This window comes from Chlorocebus sabaeus, chromosome 8, assembly GCF_047675955.1.
Source record: "Chlorocebus sabaeus isolate Y175 chromosome 8, mChlSab1.0.hap1, whole genome shotgun sequence".
In the NCBI taxonomy this organism is placed as follows: Eukaryota; Metazoa; Chordata; class Mammalia; order Primates; family Cercopithecidae; genus Chlorocebus; species Chlorocebus sabaeus.
Genome location: NC_132911.1, coordinates 103,699,903 through 103,717,870, shown reverse-complemented (window position 1 = coordinate 103,717,870; position 17,968 = coordinate 103,699,903). Strand labels below are relative to the sequence as shown.

The 17,968-nt window shown below is 37.6% G+C and overlaps 1 protein-coding gene across 6 annotated transcripts in view; it reads left to right on the top strand.

Moving 5' to 3' along the window:
• Window positions 1–11,319, top strand: part of RGS22 (regulator of G protein signaling 22) — a 151,877-nt gene extending 140,558 nt beyond the window's left edge. For all 6 annotated transcript variants that reach the window (XM_008001210.3, XM_008001209.3, XM_073018248.1 and 3 more), the window contains 5 exons: window positions 6,882–6,977; window positions 9,337–9,430; window positions 9,548–9,628; window positions 9,873–9,922; window positions 11,177–11,319. In XM_008001210.3, coding sequence (XP_007999401.2) covers window positions 6,882–6,977; window positions 9,337–9,430; window positions 9,548–9,628; window positions 9,873–9,877 — 276 coding nt within the window. In that variant the 3' untranslated portion in view covers window positions 9,878–9,922; window positions 11,177–11,319. The remainder of the gene's footprint in view (window positions 1–6,881; window positions 6,978–9,336; window positions 9,431–9,547; window positions 9,629–9,872; window positions 9,923–11,176) is intronic.
• Window positions 11,320–17,968: the final 6,649 nt, after the last annotated feature.

Below are 17,968 nucleotides of genomic sequence, written 5' to 3'. Positions count from 1 at the left end.
CCATGGTGTATATGTGCCACATTTTCTTAATCCAGTCTGTCATTGATGGGCATTTGGGTTGGTTCCAAGTCTTTGCTATTGTGAATAGTGCTGCAATAAACATACATGTGCATGTGTCTTATAGTAGAATGATTTATAATCCTTTGGGTATATACCCAGTAATGGGATTGCTGGGTCAAATGGTATTTCTGGTTCTAGATCCTTGAGGAATCGCCATACTGTCTTCCACAATGGTTGAACTAATTTACACTTCCACCAACAGTGTAAAAGTGTTCCTGTTTCTCCACATCCTCTCTAGCATCTGTTATTTCCTGACTTTTTTTTTTTTTGAGATGGAGTCTTGCTAGTCACCCAGGCTGGAGTGCAATGGCACAGTCTCTGCTCACTGCAAGCTCCACCTCTCAAGTTCACACCATTCTCCTGCCTCAGCCTCCTGAGTAGCTGGGATTACAGGCGCCTGCCACCACACCCATCTAATTCTTTGTATTTTTAGTAGAGGCAGGGTTTCACCGTGTTAGCCACGATGATCTCGATCTCCTGACCTCGTGATCCACCCTCTTTGGCCTCCCAGAGTGCTGGGATTACAGGTGTGAGCCACCATGCCTGGCCTATTTCCTGACTTTTTAATGATCGCCATTCTAACTGGTGTTAGATGATATCTCATTGTGGTTTTGATTTTTATTTCTCTAATGACCAGTAATGATTAACTATTTTTCATATGTTTGTTGGTCACGTAAATGTCTTATTTTTAGAAGTGTCTGTTCATATCCTTTGCCCACTTTTTGATGGGATTGTTTGTTTTTTCCCTGTAAATTTGTTTGAGTTCCTTGTAGATTCTGGATATTAGACCTCTGTCAGATGGATAGATTGCATACATTTTCTCCCAATCTGTAGGTTGCCTGTTCCCTCTGATAATAGTTTCTTTTGCTGTGCAGAAGCTCTTTAGTTTTATTAGATCCCACTTGTCTATTTTGGCTTTTGTTGCAGTTGCTTTTGGTGTTTTAGTCATGAAGTCTTTGCCCATGCCTATGTCCTGAGTGGTATTGCCTAGGTTTTCTTCTAGGGTTTTTAATGGTTTTTGGTTTTATGTTTAACTCTTTAATACATCTTGAGTTAATTTTTGTATAAGGTTTAAGAAAGGGGTCCAGTTTCAGTTTTCTGCACATGGCTAGTCAGTTTTCCCAACACCATTTATTAAATAGGGAATCCTTTCCCTATTGCTTGTTTTTGTCAGATTTGTCGAAGATCAGATGTTTATAGATGTGTGGTGTTATTTCTGAGGCCTCTGTTTTGTTCCATTGGTCTATATATCTGTTTTTGTATGAGTACCATGCTGTTTTTGTTACTGTAGTCATGTAGTATAGTTTGAAGTCAGGTAGTGTGATGCCTCCATCTTTGTTCTTTTTGCTGAGGATTGTCTTGGCTCTATGGGCTCTCTTTTGGTTCCATATGAACTTTAAAGTAGTTTTTTCTAGCTCTGTGAAGAAGGGAATAGCGTTGAATCTATAAATTACTTTGGGCAGTATGGCCATTTTCGTGATATTGATTCTTCCCATCCCATGATATTGGTTCTTCCTATTCATAAGCCTGAAATGTCTTTCCATTCGTTTGTGTCCTCTCTTATTTCCTTGAGCATTGGTTTGTAGTTCTCCTTAAAGAGGTTCTTCAGATCCTTTGTAAGTTGGATTTCTAGGTATTTTATTTTCTTTGTAGCAATTGTGAATGGGAGTTCACTCATGATTTGGCTCTCTGTCTATTATTGTTGTGGAGGAATGCTTGTGAGTTTTTGCACATTGATTTTGTATTCCGAGACTTTGCTGAAGTTGCTTATCAGCTTAAGGAATTTTTGGGCTGAGACGATGGGGTTTTCTAAATATACAATCATGTCATCTGCAAACAGAGACAATTTGACTTCCTCTCTTCCCATTTGAATACCCTTTATTTCTTTCTCTTACCTGATTGCCCTGACCAGAACTTTCAGTACTATGTTGAATAGGAATGGTGAAAGAGGGCATCCTTGTCTTGTGCTGGTTTTCAGAGGGAATCCTTTCAGCTTTTGCCCATTCAGTATGATATTGGCTATGGGTTTTTCATAAATTGACCATATTATTTTGAGATATGTTCCATCAATACCTAGTTTATTGAGTGTTTTTAGCATGAAGGGGTGTTGAATTTTATCAAAGGCCTTTTCTGCATCTATTGAGATAATCATGTGGTTTTTGTCATTGGTTCTGTTTATGTGATGGATTACGTTTATTGATTTGCATATGTTGAACCAGCCTTGCATCCCAGGGATGAAGCCAACTTGATTGTGGTGGATAAGCTTTTTGATGTACTGCTGGATTCAGCTTGCAAATGTTTTATTGAGGATTTTTGCATTGATGTTCATCAGGGATATTGGCCTAAAATTTTCTTTTTTGTTGTGTATCTGCCAGGTTTTGGTATCAGGATGACGCTGGCCTCATAAAATGAGTTAGGGAGGGTCCCTCTTTTTCTATTGCTTGGAATAGTTTCAGAAGGAATGGTACCAGCTCCTCTTTGTACCTCTGGTAGAATTTGGCTGTGAATTCATCTGGTCCTAGGTTTTTTTTAGTTGGTAGGTGACTAATTACGCCTCAATTTCAGAACTTGTTATTGGTCTATTCAGGGATTCAACTTCTTCCTGGTTTAGTCTTGGGAGGGTGTATGTGTCTGTGAATATATCCATTTCTTCTAGATTTTCTAGTTTATTTGCATAGAGGTATTTATAATATTCTCTGATGGTAGTTTGTATTTCTGTGGGATCTGTGGTGATATCCCCTTTATCATTTTTTTTATTGTGTCTATTTGATTCTTCTGTCTTTTCTTCTTTATTAGTCTGGGTAGTGGTCTATTTTGTTAATCTTTTCAAATAACCAACTCCTGGATTCAGTGATTTTTTGAAGGGTTTTTGGTTTCTGTATCTCCTTTAGTTTTGCTCTGATCTTTGTTATTTCTTGTTTTCCGCTAGCTTTTGAATTTGTTTGTTCTTTCTTCTCTAGTTCTTTTAATTGTGATGTTAGGGTGTCGATTTTAGATCTTTCCCATTTTCTGTTGTGGGAATTTAGTGCTATAAATTTCCCTCTTAACACTGTTTTAGCTGTGTCCCCGAGATTCTGGTACATTGTGTCTTTGTTCTAATTGGTTTCAAAGAACTTATTTATTTCTGCCTTAATTTTGTTATTTACCCAATAGTCATTCAGGAGCAGGTTGTTCAGTTTCCATGTAGTTGTGCAGTTTTAAGTGAGTTTCTTAATCCTGAGTTCTAGTTTGATTGCACTGTGGTCTGAGAGACTGTTTGTTATGATTTCTGTTATTTTGCATTCGCTGAGGAGTATTTTACTTCCAATTATGTTGTTGATTTTAGAATAAGTGTTACGTGATGCTGAGAAGAATGTATATTCTGTTGATTTGGGGTGGAGAGTTCTGTAGATGTCTATTAGGTCCACTTGGTCCAGAGCTGAGTTCAATCCTGAATATCCTTGTTAATTTTCTGTCTCATTGATCTGTCTAATATTGACAGGTGAGTATTAAAGTCTCCCATTATTATTGTGTGGGAGTCTAAGTCTCTTTGTAGGTCTCTAAGAACTTGCTTTATGAATCTCCTGTATTGGGTGCACATATATTTAGGATATTTAGGATAGTTAGCTCTTCTTGTTGCATTGATCTCTTTACCATTATGTAATGCCCTTCTTTGTCTTTTTTGATCTTTGTTGGTTTAAAGTCTGTTTTATCAGAGACTAGGATTTCTACCCCTGCCTTTTTTTGCTTTCCATTTTCTTGGTAAATATACCTCCATTCCTTTATTTTGAGCCTATGCACATGAGATGGGTCTCCTGGATACAGCACACTGATGGGTCTTGACTCTTTATCCAATTTGCCAGTTCGTGTCTTTTAATTGGGGCATTTAGCCTATTTACATAAGGTTAATATTGTTATGTGTGAATTTGATCCTGTCATCATGATGCTAGCTGATTATTTTTCACATTACTTGATGCAGTTTCTTCATAGTGTCATTGGTCTTTGTATTTTGGTATGTTTTTGCAGTGACTGTTACCAGTTTTTCCTTTCTATATTTAGTGCTTCCTTCAGGAGCTCTTGTAAGGCAAGTCTGGTGGTCACACAATCCCTCAGCATTTGTTTGTCTGTAAAGGATTATTTCGCCTTCACTTATGAAGCTTAGTTTGGCTGGATATGAAATTCTGAGTTGAAAATTCTTTTCTTTAAGGATGTTGAATATTGGCCCCCACTCTCTCCTGGCTTACCCTATAGGGTTTCTGCCAAGAGATCCACTGTTAGTCTGATGGGCTTCCCTTTTTAGGTATCCTGACCTTTGTCTCTGGCTGCCCCTAACATTTTTTCCTTCATTTCAACCTTGGAGAACCTGATGATTATGTATCTTGGGGTTGCTCTTCTCGAGGAGTATCTTAGTGGCATTCTCTGTATTTCCTGAATTTGAATGTTGGCCTGTCTTGCTAGGTTGGGGAAATTCTCCTGGATAATATCCTGAAGTGTTTTTTCCAACTTGGTTCCATTCTCCCTGTCACTTTCAGGTACACCAATCAAATGTAGATTTGGTCTTTTCACATAGTTCCATATTTCTTGGAGGCTTTGTTTGTTCCTTTTAATTCTTTTTCTCTAATCTTGTCTTCACGAGTTTTCATGAAGTTGATCTTCAATCCATTCTTCTGTTTGATCAGTCTGGCTATTGATATTTGTGTATGCTTCATGAAGTTCTTGCTCTGTGTTTTTCAGCTCCATTAGGTCCCAGGTTGACTTCACACTGCTGTGCTGGCAGCGAGAATTTCAAGCCAGAGGATCTTAACTTGCTGGGGTCCTTGGGGATGGGACCCACTGAGTGAGACCACTTGGCTCCCTGGCTTCAGCCCCCTTTCCAGGGGAGTGAATGGCTCTGTCTCACTAGGGTTCCAGGCTCCACTGGGATACAAAAAAAAAAAAAAAAAAAACCTGGAGCTAGCTCGGTGTCTGCCCAAATGGCTGCCTGCTTTCGTGCTTGAAACCCAGGGCTCTGGTGGCATAGGCATCCAAGGGAATCTCCTGGCCTGCGGGTTGCAAAGACCGTGGGAAAAGCATAGTATCTGGGCTGGAGTGCATCGTTCCTTAAGGCACAGTCCCTCATGGCTTCCCTTGGCTAGGGGAGGGAGTTCCCCAACCCCTTGCACTTCCCGGGTGAGGCAACACCCCACCCTGCTTCTGCTCACACTCCATGGGCTGTACCCACTGTCTAACCAGTCCCAATGAGATGAACTGGTACCTCAGGAGGAAATGCAGAAATCACCCTCCTTCTGTGTTGGTCTCGCTGGGAACTGCAGACCTGAGCTGTTCCTATTCAGCCATCTTGCCAGATGAGGTACCTAAAATAGTCAAATTCATAGAAATAGAAAGTAGAATAGAGGTTGCCAGGGTCTAGGGATAGAAGGCAATGAGGAATTATTATTTAATGGGTACAGAGCTTCTGTTTCAGATAATGAAGTTCTAGAAATGAAAAGTAGTTGGTATGGACTACATATTTGTGTTCCTCAAAATTCAGACGTTGAAACTCTCATATTATTTTTAAAGACTAATTTGAAAGGCATGAAATGTTCTTATTTTCATGGCTTTGATTAGTAGAGATATTAAAAAAATTGTCCATTTTTGTTAAGCAGTAGCATTTCCTCTTTGGGGAAGTTTCTGTGGTATCTCTTCTTTACTCATCTGTTGGCTTATTTGTTTTCCTTAAAGATTTGTATTAAATGAAATGCAATTATACATGGTTCTTTTTTGTTATAATTACTTCAAATGTGTTTTTCTCTTAAATTTGGGTAAGTTATTTTTTTCTTTTTTTAAAGAAATTTAATTAATTTTTTATTTGTATAGATTTAGGAGTACAAGTGCAGTTGTGTTACATGGGTATGTTGTGTGTGGTAAAGTCTAAGCTTTGAAGTATACTCATCACCCAAATAGTGTATGTTGTACCCAACAGGTTGTATTTCATCCTTCACTTGCCTCCCACCCTCCCAACTTTTGGAGTCACCAGTGTATGTTACTCTACTCTGTATGTCTATGTGTACCCATCATTTAGCTCCCACTTACAAGTGAGAACATGTGGTTTTTGACTTTCTGTTTCTGAGTAAGAACACGAGCTAAATTTCTAATGAGTGTTGCTAATTAAATTATCTATGGAACACCCTTTTCCTAGAATATTATCTGTTGAAAGTGATTATAATATTTATTCATTTTATCATTCAGCAAACCTTTTAGTGCATAAGATCATTCATCCGCTGAAAATGGTGATGTAATTTATTAATTTCATCATTCAGCAAATTATTTGAGTGCGTACTATGTGGCAGACACTGTTCTACAGCAGATAAACAATGGTAAATAATACAAAGGCCCAGTGTACATTCCAGTTCTATATTTTCACATTTTCACAACATATTCTACATGAAAAGGCAGATTTAAAAAGAGCAAATATAGTTAGATTCTATTTGTATAAAATTTATATAATAAAATATAAAGATTAAAATTGTGAATCTACACATTTTCCCTAGTGAGAAATATGGATAGATGTTCATGAAAATGTTTATAGTGGTTTTTCTTGGATTCCAGAATTTGGGAATGATTTTTACATTCAACTTAATCATTTCTCTCATTTATTTTAAAGCATTTTTATATTAGTATGAAATAAAATTAAAGATCAAAGCAGGAGACTGTCACATTAGTAATATTGACTTGATGAAACCTCAAGTGCAGCACTCACTATGAAATATTGTGTTGTATGATGTTACAACTCCTTAACCATAAGTTTATATTAACATAGCATTATCTTTTTGGGGGAATAATTTAATTTAATATAATTACAGGATGGAATCAAACAATATGCAAATACTTCAGTGCCTGCTATCAAAACTGCTCTACTCAGTGATTCCTTCCTAGGCCTCCAACCATATGGCCGACAGGTAAGCATGCAAGATGATGCAGACCTCATTTCCCCTCTAAAGCACTGGATAGTGGAATGCAGTAACTCAGTCATTGTACAGTACTAGAAATGTGTTTGTTTGAAAATAAGCCTACAATTATAATAGTAGGAGAGATTGAAGGGAGTTTCTTTGAGCCTTCAGAGAGCGTTAAAATTTCAGCCAATCCCAGATAGTTTAATAAAGAAAAATAACTTCTTGAGATACATAAGGAAGACTTAAATTGCAGAAGTTGAAATGATCACCTTGTTGGAAAAGAAAATAAGACAGATACAGTATAATAGAGAGAACAAGATGGAATATATATAGGATGTTGTATTCTTGGGTTAAAAAATGACAGAAGAATGTCAAATGCTTAGTCTCAAATGTTTAGTTTTTTGAAGTAGTCATAAAATTAACCATACATGACCACCAACCAATACATTATGGTGTCTGTGTTCACATTTACATTTATAACTAGGACATTACTGTTACTTCCCTGAAATTTCATATGTTTAACTTATGTCTATTTTTGATGACTTGTATTGAAAGCATTTGTATCTTGGGATAATACTAACTCAAGAAACAATCTTTTTGGCATTTAGGAATATCAAGTAAGTTCAGTTACCCAGCTAAGATAACTGGCCAACTATGAAGCTATTATTGAGAGAAGAGAAATATCCAATTTTGTGGAACTGTATACTGAAAGAGATATCTAAAAGCCTATGATACCTAGTAAATAATACCATTCATTAGCAAATGACTAGCATCAAATTTTAGAAACACAGTGTGAAAGGGGGAAATGTCCAGTTAGAGATACTAGGTTTCGTCTTTTTTTTTTTTTTTTTTTTTTTGAGGCAGGGTCTTGCTCTGTCACCCAGGCTGGAGTGCAGTGGTACAGTAACTCTTTGCAGGTTAAAGGGTGTAAGGGCTCTTTGCAACCTCAACTTCCTAGGCTCAAGGAATCCTTACTTCAGTCTCCCAAGTAACTGGGACTACAGGCGCACACCACCATGCCTGGCTAATTTTTTTGTATTTTTTGTAGATATAAGGTTTCGCCATATTTCCCAGGCTGGTCTCAAACGCCTGGACTTGTGCAATCCTCCCACCTTAGCCTCCCAAAGTGCTAGGATTACAGTTGTGAGGTAACAGGCTTCTAATCTTTGTTTTATCACAAGTCAGTATTAACCCCGAAACCTGGATATAATCACATAATTTCCTTTGAGCCACTTACCTTATCTGTTAAAAGAGAGAGCGAGTAAGGGATGATGATGATGATGATGATGATGATGGTGATGATGATGCTATCTTGTCATATTCAAGATTTTTGTAAGAAACTAAAAAAATTTTAGAAACTAAGGATATTTTATAAATATAAATGTAGCTTATTATGACTTCTGTTTAAAGTATACATGTTGAATTACTTTAGCAATTTGTAAAGTAATAATACACTGACATTTTGTAAATGTAGATACCCTATAGAGTTGTTCCTCAGTATCCACTGTGGGGTGGTTCCAAGACTATCTGCAGATTTCAAAATCTGAAGATGCTCAAGTCCCTGATATAAAATAACATGGTATTTGCATATAACCTATCCACATCCTCCCATATACTTTGAATCACCTCTAGATTACACATATTACCTAAGTATTATACTATAGCATAAGTAAATGCTATGTACATAGTTATACTATATATTTTATTTGTATTATGTTTTGTTGATTTTTAAAAATATTTTTGATCTGCAATTGGGTTGAATCTGAAGATGCAGAAGCTGTGGATGTGAAGGGCTCACTGTATATGCATTTGTTTTAAATAGATTTTGCACATTGAAGAATTATAATGAATCCAAATGCAAAATTACTCTCCCCCTAAAACTTGATTTACGTCAAATGGAATATATAGAGATCTTTCCTAAGCACTAAATTTAATATCAAATTGAATATATAAAGATGACTGAATAGCTGTCAAGATATCTGTAAAGTTTTTGTTAACATTGATTCACTGAGAAATAGAATATCACCACCCTCACGTTCCCACCCCATCTCCTCCCTTCGAACCAGGGAATTTAAATATTTTGTCAAGGCTATGGAAGAAAATACACTTACTTTATCATAAATATTTGTATGAAAATGGACTAAGGTAGGTTGATAATAATTTGTGGTACCCAGTTAAAAGGTGACCTGGGCACGTTCAGTTGGTGAAAATTCATTATCATTATAAACTTGTGATGTGCACTTTTCTTTATATGTGTTATACTTTAATACAAATTTAAATGAAGAGGCTGATAGAAGACATCTTACCTTCAGTTTATTTCCTAAGGCAAACATTTCAGAATTAACTTTGAAAATTGTTTTTTTAGCCAACCTGGTGCTACTCAAAGTATATAGAAGCCTTAGAACAGGAGAGAATTCTTCTTAAGATCCAAGAAGAACTAGAAAAAAAGTTGTTTGCAGGTAATTTTTGCTTTTTGCCTACAAGGTTACTTTTTTGTCTTTTATCACAGATTAATTTTAGAAGACTTTGCCAATATTTACTTTACTGTTTTTCTTATCTCTCTTATTTTCATGCAGGCTTGCAACCTCTCACAAATTTTAAGGCTAGTGCTTCAACTATGTCTTTGAAAAAGAATATGTCTGCCCACAGCAGCCAGAGTGAGTTCCCAGTGTAGTCTATCTTCAGTTCTTTCTTTCTTTTTGTTGGAGTTCTGCCTCTCACCTGGCCATTCAGAATGTACAGGGAGGAAGCGGGGAGGACCGACCCCTCCACCCTGTTCTGCCCCCCAACTCAGGAGAATTTCTCCATGTGTGTGAATCCTGTTTCTCTCTGTCTCGATTCCTCTCCTCTGCTACGGAGGAAAGACTAACATATATACATAAAACTTCATGTCTTTTCCAGAGTGACAGCATTCATGTGAGTGTTTCCATCCTGCTGCTGATAGGCTCAAGGTATGTCATAGTCTGAATGTTGGTTGGTCCCACACATGTCCTCTTAATACACTCATTCATGTACATGCACGCATGCACATACACACAGCGTACCACACATATAACATGTCCCACTAATAAATCAATTGGGAGGAAAGCCTTGCCTCCCTTTTGAATGGCACAGTCTCCTAAGAAGTAAGGCCTCTGGAGAGTAATCATGTATTGCTTTTATTTACTCCTTGTCTGTTCTCTTCTGCAAAGAACATATATGGAAGAATGGGCTGTAGTTCAGTTTTCCCAAGATTTTCTAAGCTGGGAATATTAGAAGGAGCTTAAAATTAAAAAAAACAACAACAAAACAACAACAAAAACCCAAAAACAACAACAACAACAAAAACACTAAAAATTGAGGGCCCTTCTCCCATGCAGATTCTGAGGTGATTATACAGTTTTGATTGGATACTAGTGTTAGAGTTTAAGAAAGCCTTACAAAGTAGTCTAGTAGTGTAGTGTAGTACAACGTGTAATTCATTGACCTAATACTTGAAGAACCGAGTTAAATGTCCTGTTTCTTTTATCTTTTGCCTTGTAGATTAGCTTTTTGGTTTCTTAACATCCTTAGTGTTCTGGTTCTTGGGAGGTTTGATGAGTAGGCCTTAATGTTCTTAGGCTACTCATTGTTTTTCTCTTCTAGCTTACCCTAGCCTCTACATTCTTTTGCCCATTTCTCCACCCCTCAGGCCAGCCTCATAGTCCCCCTAACATTTGCTGACACTCCTGCTCACTTTTTGATCCCTATGACAGCTGTATTATTCCGTTCTCATGCTGCTGTGAAGAAATACCTGAGATTGGGTAATTTATAAAGGAAAGAGGTTTAATTGACTCACAGTTCCATGTGGCTGCGGAAACCTCAGGAAACTTACAATCATGGCTGAAGGGGAAGCAAACATGTCCTTCTTCAAGAGGCAGCAGGAGACAGAAGTGCCAAGCAAAAGTGGGGAAAGACCCTTATAAAACCATCAGATCTCATGAGAACTCACTCACTATCATGAGAACAGCCTGAGGGTAACCACCCCCATGATTCAGTTACCTCCCACTGGGTCCCTCCCATGACATGTGGGAATTATGGGAACTACAAAACGAGATTTGGATGGGGACACAGCCAAAGCATATCAAGAAACTCTATGAAAGTTTTTTGTTGTTTTGCATTTATATTTGCATTTATATTTTTTATATAGATGTTTATATTTTCATCCATTTATTTTTACTTTGCAGGAATTCTTTAAACCAGATTTTGCTGACATGAGAAGCTCCAGTGATTTGGTTTTTTGAAGGTCTGTATCAGAACAAGCCTAACATCTAAATAAAGTTTGATTCTCAATTATCCAGATGGATAAATAAAGAAAATTTGGCTTGTCTTACTCTTGCAGTTTTAAAATTATAGCTATTCTGTACACGTGACATACAAGACTATAAGAATTGTTTAACTTATTTAGAATAAAACAACTACTATCTAGGTTTGAAGAACCAAAATGTTTTGCTTATCACAGTCATTAAGGAAGTATAGTGCTATGTTCCTCAAGTCACCTTTCAACAAATATTCCTTGAGCATTTACTGTATTTGGTTAACAGATGTATTCAGCAGGTGATTAGGGGACAAATATTCCAAGTGGTAAATTGACCCAAAACATAAAAGAAGAGCCTTCCCTACCCCATCCCCAACTCTAAAGGAACTATGTTAGTAGTAGTAGTAGTAGTAGTAGTAGTAGTAGTAGTAGTAGTAGTAGTAGTAGAGATGGCGTCTCACTCTGTTGCCCAGGCTGGAGTACATTAACACGATCTTGGCTCACTGCAACCTCTGCCCCCTGGGTTCAAGCGATTCTCCTGCCTCAGCCTCCCGAGTAGCTGGGACTACAGGCATGTGCCATCACGCCTGGCTAATTTTTGTATTTTAGTAGAGACAGGGTTTTGCCACGTCAGCCAGGCTGATCTCAAACTCCTGACATCAAGGGATCTGCCTGCCTAGGCTTCCCAAAGTGATGGGATTACAGGCATAAGCCACCATTCCCTGCCAGGAACTAGATATTAAAGCAGTGGTTCTCAGACTATAGTGTGCTTAAGACTTACTTGTGACATTTGCTAGCAACGTGCATTCCCGAGCCCCCTCCCTGAGTGTCACATTCAATAGTTCTTGGGCTGGACCCAGGAATCTCACTCTTTAACAGACACCTGAAGTGATTCTGATGCAATGTGCCATAAACCACTGTTCGAAATAAACTGTTATGGCAGCAAGAAAAGAGTGTCAAAAGGTAAAAGCCACCTTATTGACTGGAACTATACTGTGGCAAAGAGAACCCAGACATATACCCTCCTATACTTTTCCTGGAAGAAAAGGAGAGTGTGTAAGAAATGACCTGGGAGAATCATCTGGGAGCCTTGTTACTCAAGAGCTCTGAGGATATGACCTAGATCACCACATTGGAAGCCCTGGACTTCCAGTTTTGTATAATCCCAGAAAGCATTTTCAAAGCAGAAACTGCCACTCCAGATTATCTGAAGAGTTAGATATTTTAAATGGGTAAACTATTAGGAGATCTACTTCAGAGATCATTTTTTTCTTCTAAAGCAGTGGGCTTTCAGTAGTGTGTGTGTGTTTGTTTTCTAATCATTGGAACCCTGTAGTTTCCTGTGCTCCTACAGTGCCACATACCCTGTAGTGTAGTGGCCATGAAGTTTCCTTTTCTTCTGACTTCTACTCTTGTGCTGTCTTCTCTGGTTTTAATTGAGCATTTTATATGATTCCATTTTCTCTCCTCTCTTAGCATATCAATTATACCTTTTAAATTTTTCTTATTCATTGCCCTAGAGTTTGCAATTTATATTTACTACTAATAAAAGTCCACCTTCAAATGACACGATAGTGCTTCAAGGGTAGTGCAAGTACCTTATAACAGAGTGTTCCCAATCTCTCCCTCCTCCCCCTTATCACAATGTTGTCATTCATTTCTCTTATCCATAAGCTATATTCACTGAACACATTGTTGCTATTACTATTTTGAACAAACTGTTATCTGTTAGATCAGTTAAGAATGAAAAAAATAAAATATATTATTTTACCTTTTTCCTTTATTCCTTTTCTGATGCTTTTTCTTTCTTTTTATAGGTGTGCATTTCTGACCTATATAATTTTCCTTCTCTCTGAAGAACTACTTTTAACATTCCTTGCAAGGCAGATCTACTGGAAACAAATTCCTTTGATTTTGTTTGCCTTAAAAAGTCTTTATTTCTCCTTTACTTTTAAATGATAATTTCATAGAACACAGAATTCTAGGTTAGTGGGTTTTTTTTTCCTTTCAACACTTAAAATATTTCACTCTACTCTCCTCTTGCTTGCATGGTTTCTGAAGATAAATCAGATGTGATTCTTATCTTTGCTCCTCTATAGGTAATTGTTTCCACTGCTACCCTCTGGCTTCTTTGAAGGTTTTCTCTTTTTGATTTTCTGCAAATAGAAATATGCTATTCCTAGGTATAGATTTTTTTGGCATTATCCTACTTGGTGTTCTCAAAACTTCCTGGATCTATGGTTTGATGTCTATCATTAATTTTGGAAAATCCTTAGTCGTTATTACTTCATTCTTTTCCTTCTGGTATTTCTATTATATATATTTACCCTCCCCCCCACCTTTTTTGTCCCACAGTTCTTGGATATTCTATTCTGTCTTCTTCATTCTATTTTCTCTTTGCATTTCAGTTCTGGAAGTTTTTATTGATCTCTCTTCAAGTGCAGTTATTTTTTCCTCAGCTGTATGTAGTCTGTTGATGACCCCATCAATAGCATTCTTCATTTCTATTTGATTTTTTTCTTAGACTTTCCCTCTCTGTGCCTTACACTGCCCATCTGTTCTTGTATGTTATCTAATTTTTAAATTAGAGCTTGTAGCATGTTAATCATAGTCATTTTAACTTTCTGTTCTGATTAATTCCAATAACTCTGTCTTATCTGAGTCTGGTTCTGATGCTTGCTTTGTCTCTTCAGACTGTTTTTTGCCTTTTTGCATGCCTTGTAATTTTTTTCTTGGAAGCAAGACATGATGTATTAGATAAACGGATATGAGGTCAATAGGTCTTAAGTGTAAAATTTCATGTTTTTCTGGCTAGGAGTTAGGCTGTATTTACTGTTTGCTGTAGCTGTGGCATTAGAGGCTGAAATTTCCTCTATGCCTTTGTTTTTCTCTCCCCTGTTGTTTTGGGCTTTTCATAGAGACTCTTTGATACAGTGCCTGAGACTTGAAGTTCGCTTAGCTAAAATCTGTTATTATACAACAGACCTATTGATGTGGTGGTAGGGTGGGAGGAGGGGAAAGCATTTTATAGTTCCATGATTAGGTTCTCAGTGTTTTATTGAAACTAAGTTGGGTATTTATTTCCCTTCCCCTAGGTTGTTAGGGCTTTGGTAAAACCCTCTTCTGTTAGTTTCCGGTAAAATAGTTTGCCTTGAGTCAGGCCTTGTTAAGAATAGAAAACTCTTGGTGTGTTTCAAAATGGTGACTTTATTCCTCCCTCTGCCAGAGCAGATGAGGATTTTTCTCTGGTCTTCACGGGAGAACCTGATGGGCCTCCTGTAGGTAAAACTCAAGAAAGTATGGATGCGCCCCAAGACTGGACTTCCTCAGAATCTTTAATTCTCAAGTTAGTCGACACTAAGCCTCCAGAAATTTTTTAATTACAGTTTCAAGTATTCCTCCAGATAGTGGCTGCAGCTGCAGGCTCCTGCTCCCACTAAGCTGTAATTGTCTGTATCTGCCTGTCTATCTCTCCAGTTTTAGTGGCAGCAGTTTGCTCTATTACCATAATTCTTTGATGGATCCAAGAAGAGTTGTTGATTTTCAGTTTTTTCGGCATTTTTCTTGTTGTGAGGATTGTAATGATGACCTCCACATTCTTTACTTGGGCTCTGAAGTTTGATACCTGTATTTTTAAAGTATTTTGTAGTCAGTTTTGTGCTTAAGATAAAATTAAGAGGCCAGGCATTGTGGCTCATGCCTATAATCCAAGTGCTTTGGGGGGCTAAGACAGGAGGATTGCTTGAAGCTAGGAGTTTAAGACCAGCCTGGACAACATAGTGAGAACCCATATCTACAAAAAAATGAAAATATTAGCTGGGTGTAGTGGTGCATGTGTGTAGTCCCAGCTATTTGGGAGGCTGAGGCAGGAGACTCACTTGAGCCCAGGAGTTTGAGGTTACAGTGAACTATGATCATTCCACTGCCCACCAGCCTGGGTGACAGAGCAAGACCCTGTCTCCAAAAAAGAGAAAAAACAAAGGTTAATTTAATAATTTAAAGTTTTGTGTTATATGTACATTTTAAATTGATGGTAATTTTGTATCATAAATATTTACATATTCCTTTTTAGCCTACCCTAAAAGCATCCCACAGCATGGGCTCATCCCAGTTTATGCCACCAGAGGCAATTTCCTTGTATTAATGTGCCCATGAAGTATCATCTGTAGTTCTACCAGTTTTTCTTAACATTTCTTCAATGCATCTTCTCCTTTTTCCCCTTCATTATTGGATGACTGTCTTATTCCAGAGCCTTATCACCTTGGATATGGGTCCTAATTAGTATCTCTAGCTCCGTAAAACTACCAACAGTGTCTTCTAAAGCAGTGATGACTCATTTGTTTTAGTGAGTATCTATACTAAAGCCACTTGAATAATTTATTTCCTTTTACATAATCTTTGAAAACATAATGCCTAACAGAGATGCTCAGCCAATGTTTGTTGAATTAATAAAACTTAAAATAAGTTTTCTATTTACACTTAGTGTAACATAAACTGTATTTTAGGTAATCTTAAAAGTGCCCTTAAATCTGATTTGGGTGTGTATAAATAAATAAGCAAATAAATTATAATAGTGTCATATTTTTGTATATGATGTGCTGCTTGATATTATAAATTCTCTTGAAGAAAGACAGCCCCCTTTTGGAATGTTCCTAGGATTTAAAAACAGACAAGGCTAGGTGCAGTGGCCCACACCTGTAATCTCAGCACTCTGGGGAAGCTAAGACAGGTGGATTGCTTGAGCCCAGGAGTTGGAGACCAACTGGGGAAACACGGTGAAACATCTTCTCTACAAAAAATACAAAAAGTTACCTGGCATGGTGGCACATGCCTGTAGTCCCCATTACTCAGGAGGCTGCATGCTTGAGCCTGGGGGGTCGAGGTTACAGTGAGCCATGATCATGCCACTGCACTCCAGCCTGGAAACCCTGTCAAAACAACAACAACAACAACAAGACAACCCCAGAAAGTACTAGGTATACTGTATCAACTTATATTCTTCAAAACAGGGTAAATTGAGCTCATACTTTGTGTGTTTACATTATTATTTGAAGTAAATAAGTATGTTTTAAGAAGTTTTTTTAAACCAACCAAATATCAGTGAAATAAGTATATTTTGAAATAAATACAATGATGAAATAATCCAAAAGTAATGTGGCCAGTTGGATCAGATTCAGCTTGTATATAATTTTTTAAAATAAGCAAATTTAGTATTAAAGGCATAAATTAATTTATGTTATATTTATTTTTCTTTCTTTTTTTTTTTTTTTGAGATGGAATCTCACTCTGTTCCCCAGGCTGGAGGGCAGTGATGTCATCTTGGCTCACTGCAGCCTCTGCCCCTTGGGTTCAAGTGATTCTCCTACCTCAGTCTCCCAAGTGTTGGGATTACAGGTGTGTGCCACCATGCCAGGCTAATTTTTTGTATTTTTAGTAGAGATGGGGTTTCACCATGTTAGCCAGGACGGTTTCGATCTTCTGACCTCATGATCTGCCCACGTCGGCCTCCCAAAGTGTTGGGATTACAGATGTGAGCCACCATGCCCGGCCAATTTATGTTATACTTCTTAAATGTGTATGCTCATCATTTGTCATATAATTGAAAATTACTTAATAGTACATAATCTGGAAAAAAATTGCATTTTCTTTTTAAATTGGCATACTCTCTAGAATTACAGTGAAATTTCTGCCTCAAAAAATAGATGCTATATATCCAATGATTCAGTAGAATTTGGTTCTGAACCAGGTGCCGTGACTCACACCTATAATCCCAGCACTTTGGGAGGCCCAGGTGGGAGGATAGCTTGAGCCCAGGAGTTTGAGACTAGCGTGGGCAACATAGTGAGACGCTGTCTCTACAAAAATTTTAAAAATTAGCTAAGAGCAGTGTTGAGTACCTAAAGTCCTAGCTACTCTGGAGGCTGAGGTGGGAGGATCACTTAAGCCCAGGAGTTCAGGGTTACAGTGAGTTATGATCATGCCACTGCACTCCAGCATGGATGACAGAGCAAGACCCTGTCTCAGAAAAGAAAAAAGAAAAGAAAAGAAAAAAGAGAAAAGAAAAATTTGATTCTGGTCCTGGATCTGTTGCTGCCTTTCTGATATGGGGCCATTTATTTAACCCCTTTAAGCCACAGTTTATTTTATTTTTTTTATAAAGAACTCAGGGTCCTTTTTTAGCTCAATATTATGTGATTCTATGAGTTTATAACATTAAAGCTTTTTAATGTATAACTGTCTATAGAGTTTTGGTCTATTTTTCAATGAGCACTTATTTTTATATTTTGAATTAGAGTCTTAGATCAAATTTTTCTGAGAAGAATAATTCAGTTGGGTATGGTAGCTCACGCCTATAATCCCAGCACTTTGGGAGGCCAAGGCAGGTGGATCACGAGGTCAGGAGATCGAAACCATCCTGGCCAACATGGTGAAACCCCATCTCTACTAAAAATACAAAAATTAGCTGGGCGTGGTGGCTCATGCCTGTAGTCCCAGCTACTCAGGAGGCTGAGGCAGGAGAATCGCTTCAACCAGGAGGTGGAGGTTGCAGTGAGCCAAGATCGTGCCGCTGCACTCCAGCCTGGGCCACAGAGCAAGACTCTGTCTCAAAAAAAAAAAAAAAAAAAAAATTCAATTTCTATACTATTTCCTTTTACAGAGCGAAATACTTAGGGTATTGCCTGGCCCTAAAATAGTTACTGTTCTAGAAAAAAAAAAAAAT